The sequence below is a fragment of the Meriones unguiculatus genome, chromosome 7, assembly GCF_030254825.1.
Source record: "Meriones unguiculatus strain TT.TT164.6M chromosome 7, Bangor_MerUng_6.1, whole genome shotgun sequence".
NCBI lineage: Eukaryota > Metazoa > Chordata > Mammalia > Rodentia > Muridae > Meriones > Meriones unguiculatus.
In genome coordinates this window covers 21489186-21503342 of record NC_083355.1, presented here as the reverse complement: position 1 = coordinate 21503342, position 14157 = coordinate 21489186, and the positions used below count along the sequence as shown (strand labels likewise).

Here is a 14157-nt window from a genome sequence, read left to right as displayed (position 1 = left end):
ATGCATCTAAACTTCTTAGAAGATGGCTTAAAAAAAAATACCTACAGTCCCTGAGTTTGTGCCCAACCTCATCTACATTTAGCTAGGCATAAAATTTAGATCAAATTAGCAAGTTACTCTTGGCTGTAGGAGAAGCAATGGGTTGAAACTGGGCATAGGAGTGCATACTTGTACTCTCACTTAGCAATTAGGCTACTGAAAAGCTCTTAGGAGGCTAAAAGATATCTATGAGTTTGAGGCTAACCTAGGCTATATCATCATCAATGTGTGGCTAACATGAACGACATAGAAAAAAAAAAGGAAGAAAAACTTTTGAGACCTATTGCTGTAGAGGTATCAATGTGCACTTCAAAGAGATTGGTGTGGTTTACAATAGCAAATTCCTGGGTATTTCAACACTATAGTGAGCTCAGTGTTAGCTCACACTGCCAACCATTTGCAGACATTAAACCCTGAGACACTAAAGCTCCTGGGTGCAAACACTCGTGCATTCATGGAAGTGTGGGGTTGACTCTGCGAAATAAATAATTCCCCTCTTCTCTAAGCAGTCAGAACCCAACTGCAACACGAGCTTAATTCCAGAGACCAGAACAATGGAAACAAGTGTGGTATATGTAGACTGAAGTTAATGTGATAACGAGAAACTGGTGGGAAAACTTTGGAAACGGAGCCCCGAGAAGCTAGAGTAAATCAATGGCAATGTAGCATGAAGCGCTCTGAATGAGGGACTTGCCCCAAAGGACCGTGGGGTGTCGATACAGGGAGGGTAGGTGAGCATCTCAGAGAAAAACACGTGACTCACCCTGTGAGGTCGGCTCGTGGAATGGGTTGCCCTGTGAAGTCAGTGGAGGGTCTTTAAGTATGAGTTGATGTTGTTGAGGAAGATTCAAGAACCAGGTAAAAGATGCACTGACTTCAAGAGTCCCTTTCTGCCCTCCAGCACTTAAGCCCGATGGAATCATGATGCTTTTATAAGGCTCCTTTGTGCTTAGCCTATTTACGTCCCAGTCTTGGTCCTTATTGCTAGATTTATGTAGCCAGGGTAATATAGCCCAGTGACGTGGGCTGGTGATTGGACCTCTTTAGGAGGCTTGTGTGGTGTCCTCAGCCTGTAGCCTGTACTTGCTCTAAAGAAAGTGGACACGGCTCTTAGGAACGACTTGTACTTTTTCCTGTCATAGGAGAGAGCCAAAGAATTCCCAGTTAATGGGGCAAAGACCCTGGTGATCCCATTACAGAACCTGATGACTCAGAGCTACACATGGCTCACTGGAGATCAGAACTATCTGTAACATTTCCGTTTGCCCCTGCCCAAATCTCAGCTTTCTACCTGAAATGTTCACTCACGTTGCCAACCACCTACTCCTCTGCTCCCTAAACTTCTCATCATGTCCAGATCAGACCTTTCCCTCTTCATGACTACCTCTTGTGTCTGTTTCCCACCTAGACACTTACTGGGGCATCCTCAGTCTCCCTGACTTGTGATTGCTCCTTCTTTATAGGCCTGCAAAGTAGCTTCATCTCAAATAGTAAGCCCCACCCAGGACAATGGCTGATGACTAGATGCTCTCTCCAGCTCTGGCCCACCATGCAGGAGGAATCACTGTGACCAAATCCCCACATTTGGATTTAAGCTTGTTAGAATGAAGGGCTTATCCCAGGGCTAGGATGGCCAGGCACTCTCCTTAGGAGGTAAGGGGCTGATTGACTTTATTCTCTGTTGCTCTAATAAACTCCACAACCAAAAGCATCTTTGAGAGACAAGAGCTTGTTTTAGCTTACAGGTTGCAGCCCATCATCAAAGGGAATGCTCAAGAAGAAACCACAGGAGAAATTACTCACCGGCTTCCTTCCAGGCTCAGATTTAGCTACCTTTCTTATATCTCCAAAGACCAATGCCATAGCAGTGGCCCAGCCCACAGTGGCCTCCCACATCAATCATCAATTAAGAACATGCCACACAGACATGCCCAAAGCCCAATCCACTGGAGGCAATTCATCCGCTGTGGTTCTCTCTCCCACAGAGAGAGAGAGTTGTCAAGTTGACAGCCAAGGTTAACCCTCACACTGGCTTACCATGCCGCTGAGGCTTTGGCTCCACTCTTTCCAGGAGCTGGGTACAGTTTTATCACTTTTCTCTGTATAGCATTTCTGTTTTTCCAGCCAAATGCCAGATTCAGAAAGATAGATACCAAGTGTTTTCTATCATATATAAAGTCTAGTGTTTGGATTGTATATAGCTCAGTGGTAGAGTACTTGCTTGGCATATACAGAATTTAGAATAGATTTATGGATCTTATATTTACATATGTGTTTACACACACACACACACACACACACCATGAATGCATAAGGAGGGCTATCTGTGTAGAGGAAAGTGGTCACTGCAGACGTGGGTGAGATGTGAAATGGTAATGCAGGGTTAATGTGGCTGACATATAATAAATGTGAATGGATAACATTTTTAAAAGAAAGAATGAAACTCCACAATGTTTTATATTTGTAGATATTTTTCTGTATATGACATAATTTATTTTTGGTTGAATAATATTCAATGTATATGTACCATAACTTCCTTATTCATTCATCTGTCGAAAGGCATCTAGGTTGATTCTATTATATTGGCCAATGAGAATAGTTCCACAATAATTATGCATATGCAGATAAATCATTTGCATACTGATTCAGTTGGGTTTTGTTTGTTTGTTTGTTTGTTTGTTTTCAGATAAGTCCTGGAGTAATAAAACAGGATTGCATGGCTTGCTGTATTTGGTTTTTGGTAAATCTTCTACACTCATTTCCATAATGGCTCCACTCATTTACCTACTCAGCTGTGGTGAAAGGCCCTCCCTTCCCTTATCCTCAGCAGCATTTGTTGCTTCTTTTCCTCATGGTAGCCGTTCTGACCGGGGTGAGGAATTTCATCCTAGTTTTGATTTGCATTTCCCTGATGGATAAATATATTTTGTATTTTAAATGGTACATGTTGGTCAGCCATTGTACTTCTTTTAAGATGTGTCTGTTCAGTTCATTTGTCCATTTCTGATTAGACCATTTATTCTTTCAATGGTATACTTTTTTAGCTGATTATGTAATCTGGATGTCAGTCCTTTCTCAAATGAAAGACTCTCCTTTTCTGTGAGACTAAATTCTAGTTTGAATAAAAATTGTATTTCCAAAAGCCAATTTAAGTTTTCAAGTCTAAGCCCATCCCCCAACTGGTGATGTGTCCTTCTGTGTAAGAAAGAGACAGAAATGTGGACAGACAAAAAGCTGATGTATAAATAGTCAATAAACATATGAAAAAAAAAGTTACATGGAGATTCTACACTCTAGCCATAATGACTGGCAGAGAGAAAACAAAAAAAAATGTTGAAGGAAGGTACATCTCAGTGGTAGAATGCCAGCCTAGTATGCACAAGGCCTAGGGTATGATCCTTTGCACATACACACAAAAAAGAAGAAGAAGAAAGAAAGGAGGGAAGGGAAGAAGAAGGAAGGAAAGGAAGAAAGGGAGGAAGAAAGACTGGAAGATGGACAAAAGGAAAAAAAGTACACTAACAATAAGTGCTGGTGAAAATATGGAGAAAGGCAAGCCTTAGACACTGCGGGTGGACAATGTAGATTGGTCCAGCCCCTATGGAAATCAGCATGGAGATGCCTCAAGGACTAAAAGCAGACCAGCTATCCAGTTTTGGTGTGTACGCAGAGGCTGCTGAAGCAGTGCACCGTGGAGACTCACACACCTGTACTCTTAGCAGTGCCGTTTACAATGATCAGGTTGTTAATCAGACCAGGAATCTATCAGCAGGTGCACGAATAAAGAAAATTCGGTATATAAACACAGCAGAGATTATATACCTTGCAAAAGAATTATGCCATTGGCTGGGAAATAGGCACATTAAGTAAAATATGTCTAGTTCGGAAAGAAAAAAAATATCGCATATTTTCTTTTATCTGTGGTCCTAGATTATATATAGGTAAATAAGTGTGTTATGTATATTTGACATGAAAGTGGAAGATGAGAGTGTGGGGGAGAGAGGTGGAAATGGAGGTGGGAATGAATATAGTGAAAATACATGTTATACTTGAAAGAGATTGTCTTTTTGAAACCTAGCACTATGCTTAATGAATATGAACCAATAAAAAGTAAATAAGAAGAATGGGAGGTGAGCACATTTTTTTACCCTTGAGGGTTAAAACTTTTATTGGGAAATGTCAAGCAAGTCACATAAAAATAAATTCCATAGGGAAAAAAACATTAAAAAGAAAAGTCTAGAAATAAAACATTTAACCACTTGTACTTTGAAACAGAGTAAGAAATTCTAAAACAATTTGAAGAATAATTTGACTATAATTCTGATATATTAGTATGAAAAATTATTTTTTAAAGAGAATAAATAGTAGCAGACACTGGGCTTTTCCAAATCATTCCATGAGTTTATATGTGCGTAGCATTGATATGTTGCATGTCCTGTTGAATAGATACAGAGAGAAAAAGAAAACTGATCCAGGTCAGGACACTCAGCAACAAGAACCACCACAGCAGCTGGGGTAGCAGCAGGTGGGCCTGCAGCAGCTGGGCCTGCAACAGCTGGACACACAGCAGCTGGGCCTGCAGCAGGTAGGTCTGCAACAGCTGGACACACAGCAGGTGGGCCTGCAGCACACAGACTGGCAGCAGCTGGGCCTGCAGCAGCTGGACACACAGCAGCTGGGGCGGCAGCAGGAAGGCCTACAGCAGCTAGAAATGCAACAGGTGGGGCGGCAACAGCTGGGCCTGCAGCAGCTGGGGAGGCAGCAAGTGGGCTGGCAACACACAGACTGGCAGCATTGGGGTCTGCAGCAGCTGGACACACAGCAGCTGGGCTGGCAGCAGCCTTGGCCACAGCCCTCCTCAGAGCAGACAGAGCCACAATAGGAGTTGACCATGGTGTCTGGGGTGGAGATTGGAGATAGATTTCCAAATGAATGTATGACTTGAATCTGGGCATGTCCATGACCTGGGTCCCCTTTTATACCCTGCTGGGGTCACTCTTCCTCTTTGTTGTTAATCCTACTAAGAAGGTAAACATCCAACTGGGCAATTATGTTTTCTACTTTTGATGGCAAACACTGTCTTGTTTTCCCGATGGATTAAGGCTTATCGCATGGACTTCCTGATACTCACTTAGCACAGTCCTCATAGTTCAGGTACTGACTATTCCAAATTAAGTGCACTGATGCTCACTCCATCTGTTCTTTCCTCCTGAATCATTTTATCTTCCCTTCCTTGTGCTCATTATGCACATCTAAAATCTTTCAGCTTCTTCTGTACAGGACAGTCCTGTGAAGGATGACACTCAGTCCAGGTACTACTCTTCCCTGACTGCAGCTCACACAATGCCTACAATATTTTTAGCTGTTTGTTTGTTTGTTTGTTTAAGGAAAAGAAACCTAATCAGTCTGATGAGATATCCTGAAAGCTCACAATCATCGAAAGACAATATATGCAGTGCGGTCAGTTGTAACCAAAAATAGTCAGTGAGCAACAATAAAGGAAACCCCACGGCAATCAAACTATCTCCACCCCATTTTCTGGAATTGAGAAGGCTCACAGTTTTTCTGCTTTTGGAAAATCGGTGTATTTAACAGGCTGGAATTGGTGGAGGACTTGCACAGGACCATATAGGTCTTACGTAAGTGTCCAGAGCTGTTTCTTCCAGTTCATGTGTGCAACAGCCATGTCATGTCCAGAGGCTGGCTGGCTGTTCACAGCATTTCTCTCCATCCCAGAGATAAAACATTCTGTCTGTCTGTCCACCCTTATGATGTTCCTTGAGCCTTGGAGCAGGGTAGGAGAAGCATAGATGGTTCAGTTATGGCTGAACACTCACCAAAGGGCTCCTGATGCTCCCCTGCCATACCTAAAGAGCTAGAATCACTTTTGAGGGGGCAGGTGACCATTACTAGGTTACCCATGCCCCAGTGTATACACACCCAGGAGTGTACAAGCAGCACCAGCTGGACTCAGGAGATTATGAAGAAATAAAAGGAGATTTGCTGGGGGTGAAGAAGAGTTAGGTGGAGGGAGTAGGGGTATATAATGATCCATTGTATATACATATAAAAATTTCAAACAATTTTTTAAGTCAATATTTTTCTAGAGTGGACACTGGAGTTGGTAACAAGGTTTGTATTACTAAGACTATTTATATCCATATTGTATTAATTATACTTATATAAAATAGAATATGTAATATAACATTATTAATTTGAACATATATAGGGAGAGACTGATATAGATGTTACTAGTTATGAATTAATAATAGTTTCTTATATTTTTTTCATTTTATCCTATTAAAGAAGCTTAAGGTCCATCTGATTACTTTTCTTCTCAATTTTTACAAGACGACTCTTTGCTTTAAATGAAATGTAATCCTGTATTATGATGTTTGCCATGAACTTGTAAGGGCTGGGGATTTGGGAATCCCAGGCCAGTCTGATTGTCAGCCAGCAGTACCAATTGGAATGCTGAAGAAGTTTAGAAGTTTATTGGATAAGCAGCTGTTGACTCAAGTTCTCTAGGGGTCATCTTTAGTACCACATACCTGTGACCCAGCAAGAAACAGTTAAGAAAACACAGGGGCTTCAAGGCTGAGCAAGTTCCATAGTTAAGTCTGATGTCTGCTCAGATTAATTGGTGACCTTAAATTACTGTTTTGTATATATTTTGAATCTTGCTCTTGCCGTAAAATTTCTGATCTCCACTGGTGTGTTGTAGGCTTAGATTTGTCAGACATCTACTGTATTTAAGGTTCTTAAACACCTTTACCTCCCTTCCAACTGCCTGATCCTAGATAGTAGATTAGTAGGGGAAGGGGTCGTAGATCTCTTTTATCTACTTCCTGCTGAGAAGGGTTGATGGGTTCTTTGGGGATTACCAAGCTCAGGCATCAGGATACCATCAGTCTAGTCTAGCAAAGCAACAGCAGCAACATGAGTCAGCAGCAGCAGAACGATTCCATAGAAGTGGCTAGAATCTGCCCAAATGGCATAAATCTGCTGAGGTGGCAAAACTCCACCAAAGCAGCACGAGTTTTCTGGAGAATTTTTTTCTCTGTGAAGACCAGTGAAGGATGCAGACCGCTGCAAAGAGTAGCAATGCAGAAGCATCCTCTCACTGTCTGTGAGCTTCTATTCATGCCTTCTCAGAATCCACCCAGGAAGTTTTCCAGCTCACAAAAACCACTCCCCTCGAGCAAGCTAGTTTCAGCTGACATGCCTTTTAACAGGGTCTGTTTTCCAAGGGGCAAAACATTCCCACATCCCACACTTGGGATCCAAACAAACAAACAAACAAACAAAAAACATCGTCACATGAAGCAACTGAGTTTCCAAAGAAAGCATAAACTTCCACTTTGGTGCATTTCATGAGAGAACATTCCACTAAGTCACATATCCATCTTGAACCTGCTGGCAGAGTGGAAAGCAGCGCCTTAGCAGAGGGAAGGGGCTTGCTACAAACTGGAAGAGTACACTATAAAGTCTTGATCAGGAAGGCTTACTCAGAAAGTCTGGGAAAGACTCTAGAAATTGTGCCTGTATTCTTAACTTTTTTTTTTCCTGTGACATCCCAGTCCACAGCTTGAGTTTCTACACCACAGTGAAAGATGTCAAAGTGGAGTTTGGAAGTGTAGCAACTGTAAGACTTAAAGATGGAAGCACAAGTTAGTGTATACGATCACAGTCATCTCCCACTTCTCCCTTCCCCTCCTCACTTCATGTCTTCTTTTCCTCAACCCACTGAGTTCATTTGTACTTCCCGTTTACTCGTGGATGTGAGGCCATCCCGCTGGAATATGGTTGACCTTCTTGAAGCCACACACATCAAGAAAACAGACTCTCCCTCAACTACCCTAACTCTTCACATGGGACTGAGGGTTCCATGAGCCCCTCCAAACACCATTCTGGAATATTCATTGGCTTGACCTCACATAGGTTTGGTGCAGGTGGCCACAGCTGCTGAGAGATCATGAGTGCAGAGGTTCAATTTCAGGAAACTCAAATGCCTACAAGGACACTTCTCCCCCAGAATCCTTTTCCTGCCTCACATGAGCTACAAAATCGTGCAGCCAACCTCTCTCTTCCAATGGAATTATTCTAACTGGTTGAATTCCTCAATAGTCATAGCTCTCACAGGGGGATGGGCTCCTAAGTCGTCTAGCTCTGGGAAGGGCCAGGGAAAGGACTTTCTGCTGCTGCAATTCACAACACCCCACCCTCAATTCAGCTTCCCCATGGAGGGGGTAACTGTATACTCTCAGAGCTGATGGCCCTGAGTGAAGCCTTTAACTAGCTTCCATCTGAGAGTCAGCAATGCATGTAATTAGCAGTACGGGCCTGGTCCCTACCCCCACAAAACCAAGTTTACAGTCTCTCCTTGAAAGGAGTTAGACCACACATCAAGCAGTCTGACTTTTATATCTCCCATCAAAGGACTAGCTCCTAAATACAAGAGTCTTTGGGAACCATAGGCATCAAAGTGGCAATTTCAAGGAGGCTCAGGAGCAGTGTTTATTTCTCTAGTTCCACACACACCTAGCAGACAGAAATACCCAGCTCTCATTGTGCTGTGGAATGGTCTTGGCTTCATATTAGGTACGAAGTCCCAAATTCCCCAGTTGTTCTCCAGATGTCAGGATTTTATTTACTCTTTTAGCCTTGGAGCAGCTGGAGCTGATAATTACCACAACTTTGAGAGTCTAAACAGCAGATGGATAAACATTTCCCACAACCCCTTGCCTAGGTTTTTCCCAGTAATAAATCCCACCCTGCAACTAATCTGCCTTCTGATGGGATTGTATTCACTGTTGTGTAAAAGACTAAGTGTCCCCTTGCGGGGTCAGGACTAAAAGAGAGTGAAGGTACCGTGGATCCTCTACCCAGAGTTGTGCTGAGTGAGTTAAGGATAAAAGTCAGCTCTCAGCTTGTCTCTGGGAAATTAGGGAAGCAGACCACACAGGGAGTAAGCCAACTTTCCAGCTTCTTGAGTGACAAGGCTCTACCTATCATCTTGGGACAGTAATGTACTTGTCATACTTGAATTTCCTGAGGAACCACTAAAATGAGACAGTGATTTGAACAAGAGCAAAGGTTGAAAGGCACTCAGAGTATCTGTCTCAAGGAGTTCAGTCTGGAAAGACTGGAACATGGGTAGGAGAGGTGGAGACACTTCACCTTATATGCAGAAACCAATAGAAAAACCTGATTGAAATGAGAAGAGAGGAAATATGTTCTGAACAAAATAGCAAGATAAATATGCAGACAATTATGAAAGTGACAAGACCTGGGTGTTTCAAATAGCTAATATGTGAATTGGTACATGAAAGGTGTCATGGCTGGTTTTGTTTTGTTTTGTTTGTTTGTTTGTTTGTTTTTGTCAACTTGACACAACTGAGTTATCTGGGAAGAGGAATCTCAATACAGAAAATGCCCGCATCATATCACCAAGTCTTTGGGGCATTCTTTTTGACTGATGATTGATGTGGGCTGGCCCAGCTCACTGTGGGTAGTGTCACCTCCAGGCTGGTGGTTCTGAGTGGTAAAAGAAAGCAGGCTGAGTAAGCCATAAGAAAAAGAACAAGTCAGTATGCAGCACCCCTCCATGGCCTCTGCATCAGCTCCTGCCTCCAGGTTCCTGCTTTGAATTCCTGCCCTGACTTCCCTCAGCGATGGACTGCAAGCAGTACAAAGAAAGAAACCCCTTTTCCCCAGGTCGCTTTTTGTCAATGTGTTTTATCACAGGGATAGAAGGCAAACTAGGACAAAAGGCATGCAATGGAGGAGGAGGAGCTAAAAGCAGAGTGTTCGCATACTCAAAGGAAATTGGTATCAGCTAAGAAACACTGTTATAAGTATGAGATGGCTTACAACAACACAACAAATACCTATACAGAGTACAGCATAGAAATAGAGATGAATGGATACCTATTAAAATCCCAAAAGAAGACAACAGAGGACAAAAAGAAACACAAAATGCAGCATAGGAGACAGAATGGAAAAAAAAACTGTTTTCCCCTTCTTCAGATGTCCATCCTCTCTGCCTTTCTGAATGGGGATTGAGCATTTTAGCAGGCATCCTCCTTCCTGATTAGCTTCTTAGGTGTACAGATTTTAGTATGTTTATCCTATATTCTATGTCTAATATCCACTTATGAGCACTCGCTCATACACAGCAGCTAAGCTGGCCGCAAGTGGTCCTGTAGCAGCTGCTCTGGCAGCAGGTGGTATGGCTGCAGCTGGATTTGCAGCAGGTAGATGGGCAGCAGCCTTGGCCACAGCCCTACTCAGAGCAAACAGAGCCGCAACCAGGAGCTGACCGTGATGGCAGGAGATGGAGGTTTGGCCTGGGTGTTCGAGAGATTGAGGTGTTTGGTTTTTTTTTTAATTTGGGGGTCTCTTTTATACCTTTACCCCTCCCATCAAGAGGCATCTTTATTATTATGGGTTATGTTATCAGATAAGAAGTTATGAAATTAGGTAATTATTGAAATTCACATTCAAATTTGATGTTTCCAGATCGACCCCTATCCCTTCCTTGTGTGCCTCATCTACTTTTAAATCGTTAGCTTTCTCTTGCAGTCAGCATGGAACCAACAATTTATGACCGGGTGTCACTCTAGTCTTCCCTCGCCCATCCAGGCACATACTGCACAGCCATTCCACAGGACGTATGGCAGATGGGAAGGCAATGGCAGAAACTGACGGAAGGGAAATAATTCCTGCTGTAGAATGGAGGAACACAGGTTTTCAAAACGGACCAGCCACTGCTATGAATGACTCCTGAGCAAGAAAGAGGGAAGAGCATGGCTCTAGGTGCAGGCTGGGGGTTAGGGAGTCAGGGGATGGAATTCCACCTTTGTATGTCGGCCTGTTTCCTTTCAAGCTAACAAGCTTGTTGGATGGATGGGATCACCCTATGAATCAACACTCTTCTTTCTGAAACAACCAACTGATTTAGAACATTCAGTAGTAAAACACAGCAACCAGTACTTCTTTTTTTTTTTTTTTTTAATGCCCGAGTTCTTCTGGGGAGATGCTTAGGAAAGGCAATGGCTTTCTCTTCTGATTCCCTGCCTATTCGATTCTAGCAGTAAGAATATGTTGTGGCCAGGTAGGGGTGATGCACGCCTTTAATCCCAGCACTTGGGAAGCAGAAGCAGGCAGATCTCTGAGTTCAAGGCCAGCCTGGTCTATAGAACGAGTTCCAGAACGGCCAGAACTACACAGAGAAACCTTGTTCCAAAAAAAAAAAAAAAATCACGCAACCTAAGTTTTTCCTTCTTGCAACTTTTAAATTGTCTTTATTACATTTGACTTATTTGTGTGTGTAAGAGTTTGTATAGAGAGTGCACACAAGTGCCACTGCATGAGCGTGGAGGTCAGAGGACAAGGAGGTCAGTTCCCTTCTTCCTCCCTTTCACCAAGTGGGTCCCAGCTTTGACAGCAAGCACCTTTACCCTTAGAGCCATCTTGCTGGTCCCCTACACGAAACTTTTTCCCTGCCTGGTATTTAAACTCTTCCTTCAAACCCCTCCTGGGGTTATCACTGGTCTTCGTGCACTCCACCTCTGACTGAGAGCCTCCTTGTCTGCTCCTGATTAATTTTGGCACAACGTCATTAATGTGGAGTGATTGAGGAGTGGGCATCACGGTCCATTTTCTGCCATATCTTCCCCAGGGATGTTGATCTTTTGGCTCATTTTACTCCTTTTATTACAATAATAAAAACAATCCCTGGCCTCCTCTCTACCTCCTTCTCTTCCTCCTCCTATTCCTTCTCCTCCGCCTCCTTCTTCTCCTCCTTCTCCTGTTCCTTCTTCTCCTCTACCTCCTTCTCTCTACTTCCTCTTCCTTTCTCTCCTCCTTCTCCATCTCCTCCTCTCACTCCTGCTTTTTCTTTCTCTTTTTATCCTGTGAGTTTGTGACTTGTATACTTCCCTAGCATTTAATAGCTTTTAAGTTACTTTATAATTTTTTTAAAAAATCCTCCAACATCACCCTTCTCTAGAACAGAAGTTGTCCCCAGTACTTTCCATCTACTTGGATTCTTCCTTTTATTCCCAAGCCCTTGTTTCAATGACTACACTGTGAACTCCTTATAGGAAGCTACTGGTCTTCACATGTCTTATTATGCTCAGAGTTCAGTGTCCCTGTGAACCTGCCAATCATCTTACGAATTCAAAAGGAAAGTTACTGTTAATGGAATGAAGTAGGTTGTTAGTTTGAAATATAGCCCTTTTTAAAATGGTAGATTCTATGTGCCAAAATCAGTTTTCTTTTCTGTTTTGCATTGACGTATAAAATTGTATATATTTACGGGGTACTATGTGATGTTTTTTATACGTGCATGCATGAAACAATGTTTAAATCTGAGTTAATATATTTACATCCTCAATTATATATTATTTCTTGCTGGTGAAAACACTGAATATGCTTTGTTCTAGGTGTTTTTGAAATGTAAAATATTAATCATTTGTAACAACTTTCCGCAATTGAGCACTAGAACTATTTCATTTTTGAAGTCCTATTTGTTTGTTTGTCTGGTTTTTTTTTTTGTGGTGTTTTGCTTGTATGTGAACCATGTTTTTTGTGGTGTTTTGCATGTGAACCATATGTATGCCTGGTGCCTTTGGAGGCCCCAAAAATGTTCTGGATCTCCTGCTGTGAGCTGACATGTGGGTGCCGGGGAATTGAACCTGGGTCCTCTGGAAAGGCAGCCAGAGCCACTTTTCTACTCTCAGCGTCTATGAGATTTTTTTTTAAATTCCACCTTTAAGTGACATCATGTGTATTTTCTTTCTGTATTGGCTGATTTCACTTCATACCATCTTCCAATCCTATTTCATTTCTATGTTGTCACGCATTGCAAGACTCCACTTGTTTTATGGGTAAACAGCACTTCATTATGTATAAGGCATTTTATTTACTACTCATCAGGTGATAGACACAGGTTTACTCTGCTTCCCAGCCAATGTGAATAATGCTGCAATAAACCTGGGACTACGCATACCTCTAACATAATAGCAAAACCATTTTTCTTCATGCTCACAATGACCCAAACATTTTTTCATCTTGGAAGAAACAATACTAGAAAACAAACTCTCTTAAAATAAATGAAAAGATATATGTTTCTGAGAGAAGACAATGTTTATTGAAGCATAGTTAGCATAGAATGGGGAAGGTCAAGGGCAGGCTGACAGCTGGAGACTTGAGGGATGTGTTTAGCTGCACCAGGCCGCTGAGACATGCATGTAGAGGGGAGATCCTTGGGAAGTATGAGTGTTACTTAATGTGGGACGCTCTTCTGCCAGTTTCTTGCTGGTGTCAGGACAACAAAGGTAGAAATTCTTTAATGCATAGAAAAATTGACATAGATGAGAAGGTCAGACCATCGTGATTATGGTTGCTTCTGGGGCGGTAGTCAGATGGAAAATTCAACAAGAGGGGCCACAGCAAGTTGTGCGGCAACAAGTGGTCTGACAGCAGACTGGGCGGCAGCAGCTGGACCCTCCACAGCTGGGGCGGCAGGTGGTCTGGCAGCAGATTGGGCGGCAGCAGCTGGACACCCCACAGCTGGGACGACAGGTGGTCTGGCAGCAGACTGGACGGCAGCAGCTGGACACCCCACAGCTGGGACGGCAGGTGGTCTGACAACAGATTGGGCGGCAGCAGCTGGACACCCCACAGCTGGGACGGCAGGTGGTCTGGCAACAGATTGGACGGCAGCAGCTGGACACCCCACAGCTGGGACGGCAGGTGGTCTGGCAGCAGACTGGACGGCAACAGCTGGACACTCCACAGCTGGGGCGGCAGGTGGTCATACAGCAGCTGGGGCGGCAGCAGCTGGACACCCCACAGCTGGGACGGCAGGTGGTCACACAGCAGCTGGGGCGGCAGCAGGTGGTCCTGCAGCAGGTGGGCTGGCAGCAGCTGGGCTGGCAGCAGCTCTCCTGGCAGGGACTTTGATCACAGCCCTGCTCAGAGCAGACAGAGCCACTACAAGAATTGACCATGGTGTCAGAGGTGGAGGTTCTGGGTAGGTTTCCAAGAGAGTGAGTTTCTCAAATATGTGAGTCTCCTTAGTCCTTGTCCTCTTTTATACCCTGATGCGGT

General features: G+C 43.3%; 1 protein-coding gene across 3 annotated transcripts; it reads right to left on the bottom strand.

Moving 5' to 3' along the window:
• Positions 1 to 4524: 4524 nt before the first annotated feature.
• Positions 4525 to 14057, bottom strand: LOC110539721 (keratin-associated protein 4-1). Of its 3 annotated transcripts, none has more exons than XM_021626529.1 (2): positions 13700 to 14057; positions 4525 to 4880 (listed from the first exon to the last, which is right to left on the bottom strand). In XM_021626529.1, exons 1-2 carry the CDS (start codon positions 14055 to 14057, stop codon positions 4525 to 4527), a joined length of 714 nt encoding a protein of 237 aa, XP_021482204.1. The 3 variants fall into 3 exon arrangements, with proteins under 3 accessions (XP_021482204.1, XP_021482212.1, XP_021482210.1); XM_021626537.1 differs by lacking the exon at positions 4525 to 4880 and adding an exon at positions 13479 to 13531 and having other exon boundaries at positions 13628 to 14057; XM_021626535.1 differs by lacking the exon at positions 4525 to 4880 and having other exon boundaries at positions 13479 to 14057.
• Between the last annotated feature and the right edge of the window lie 100 nt (positions 14058 to 14157).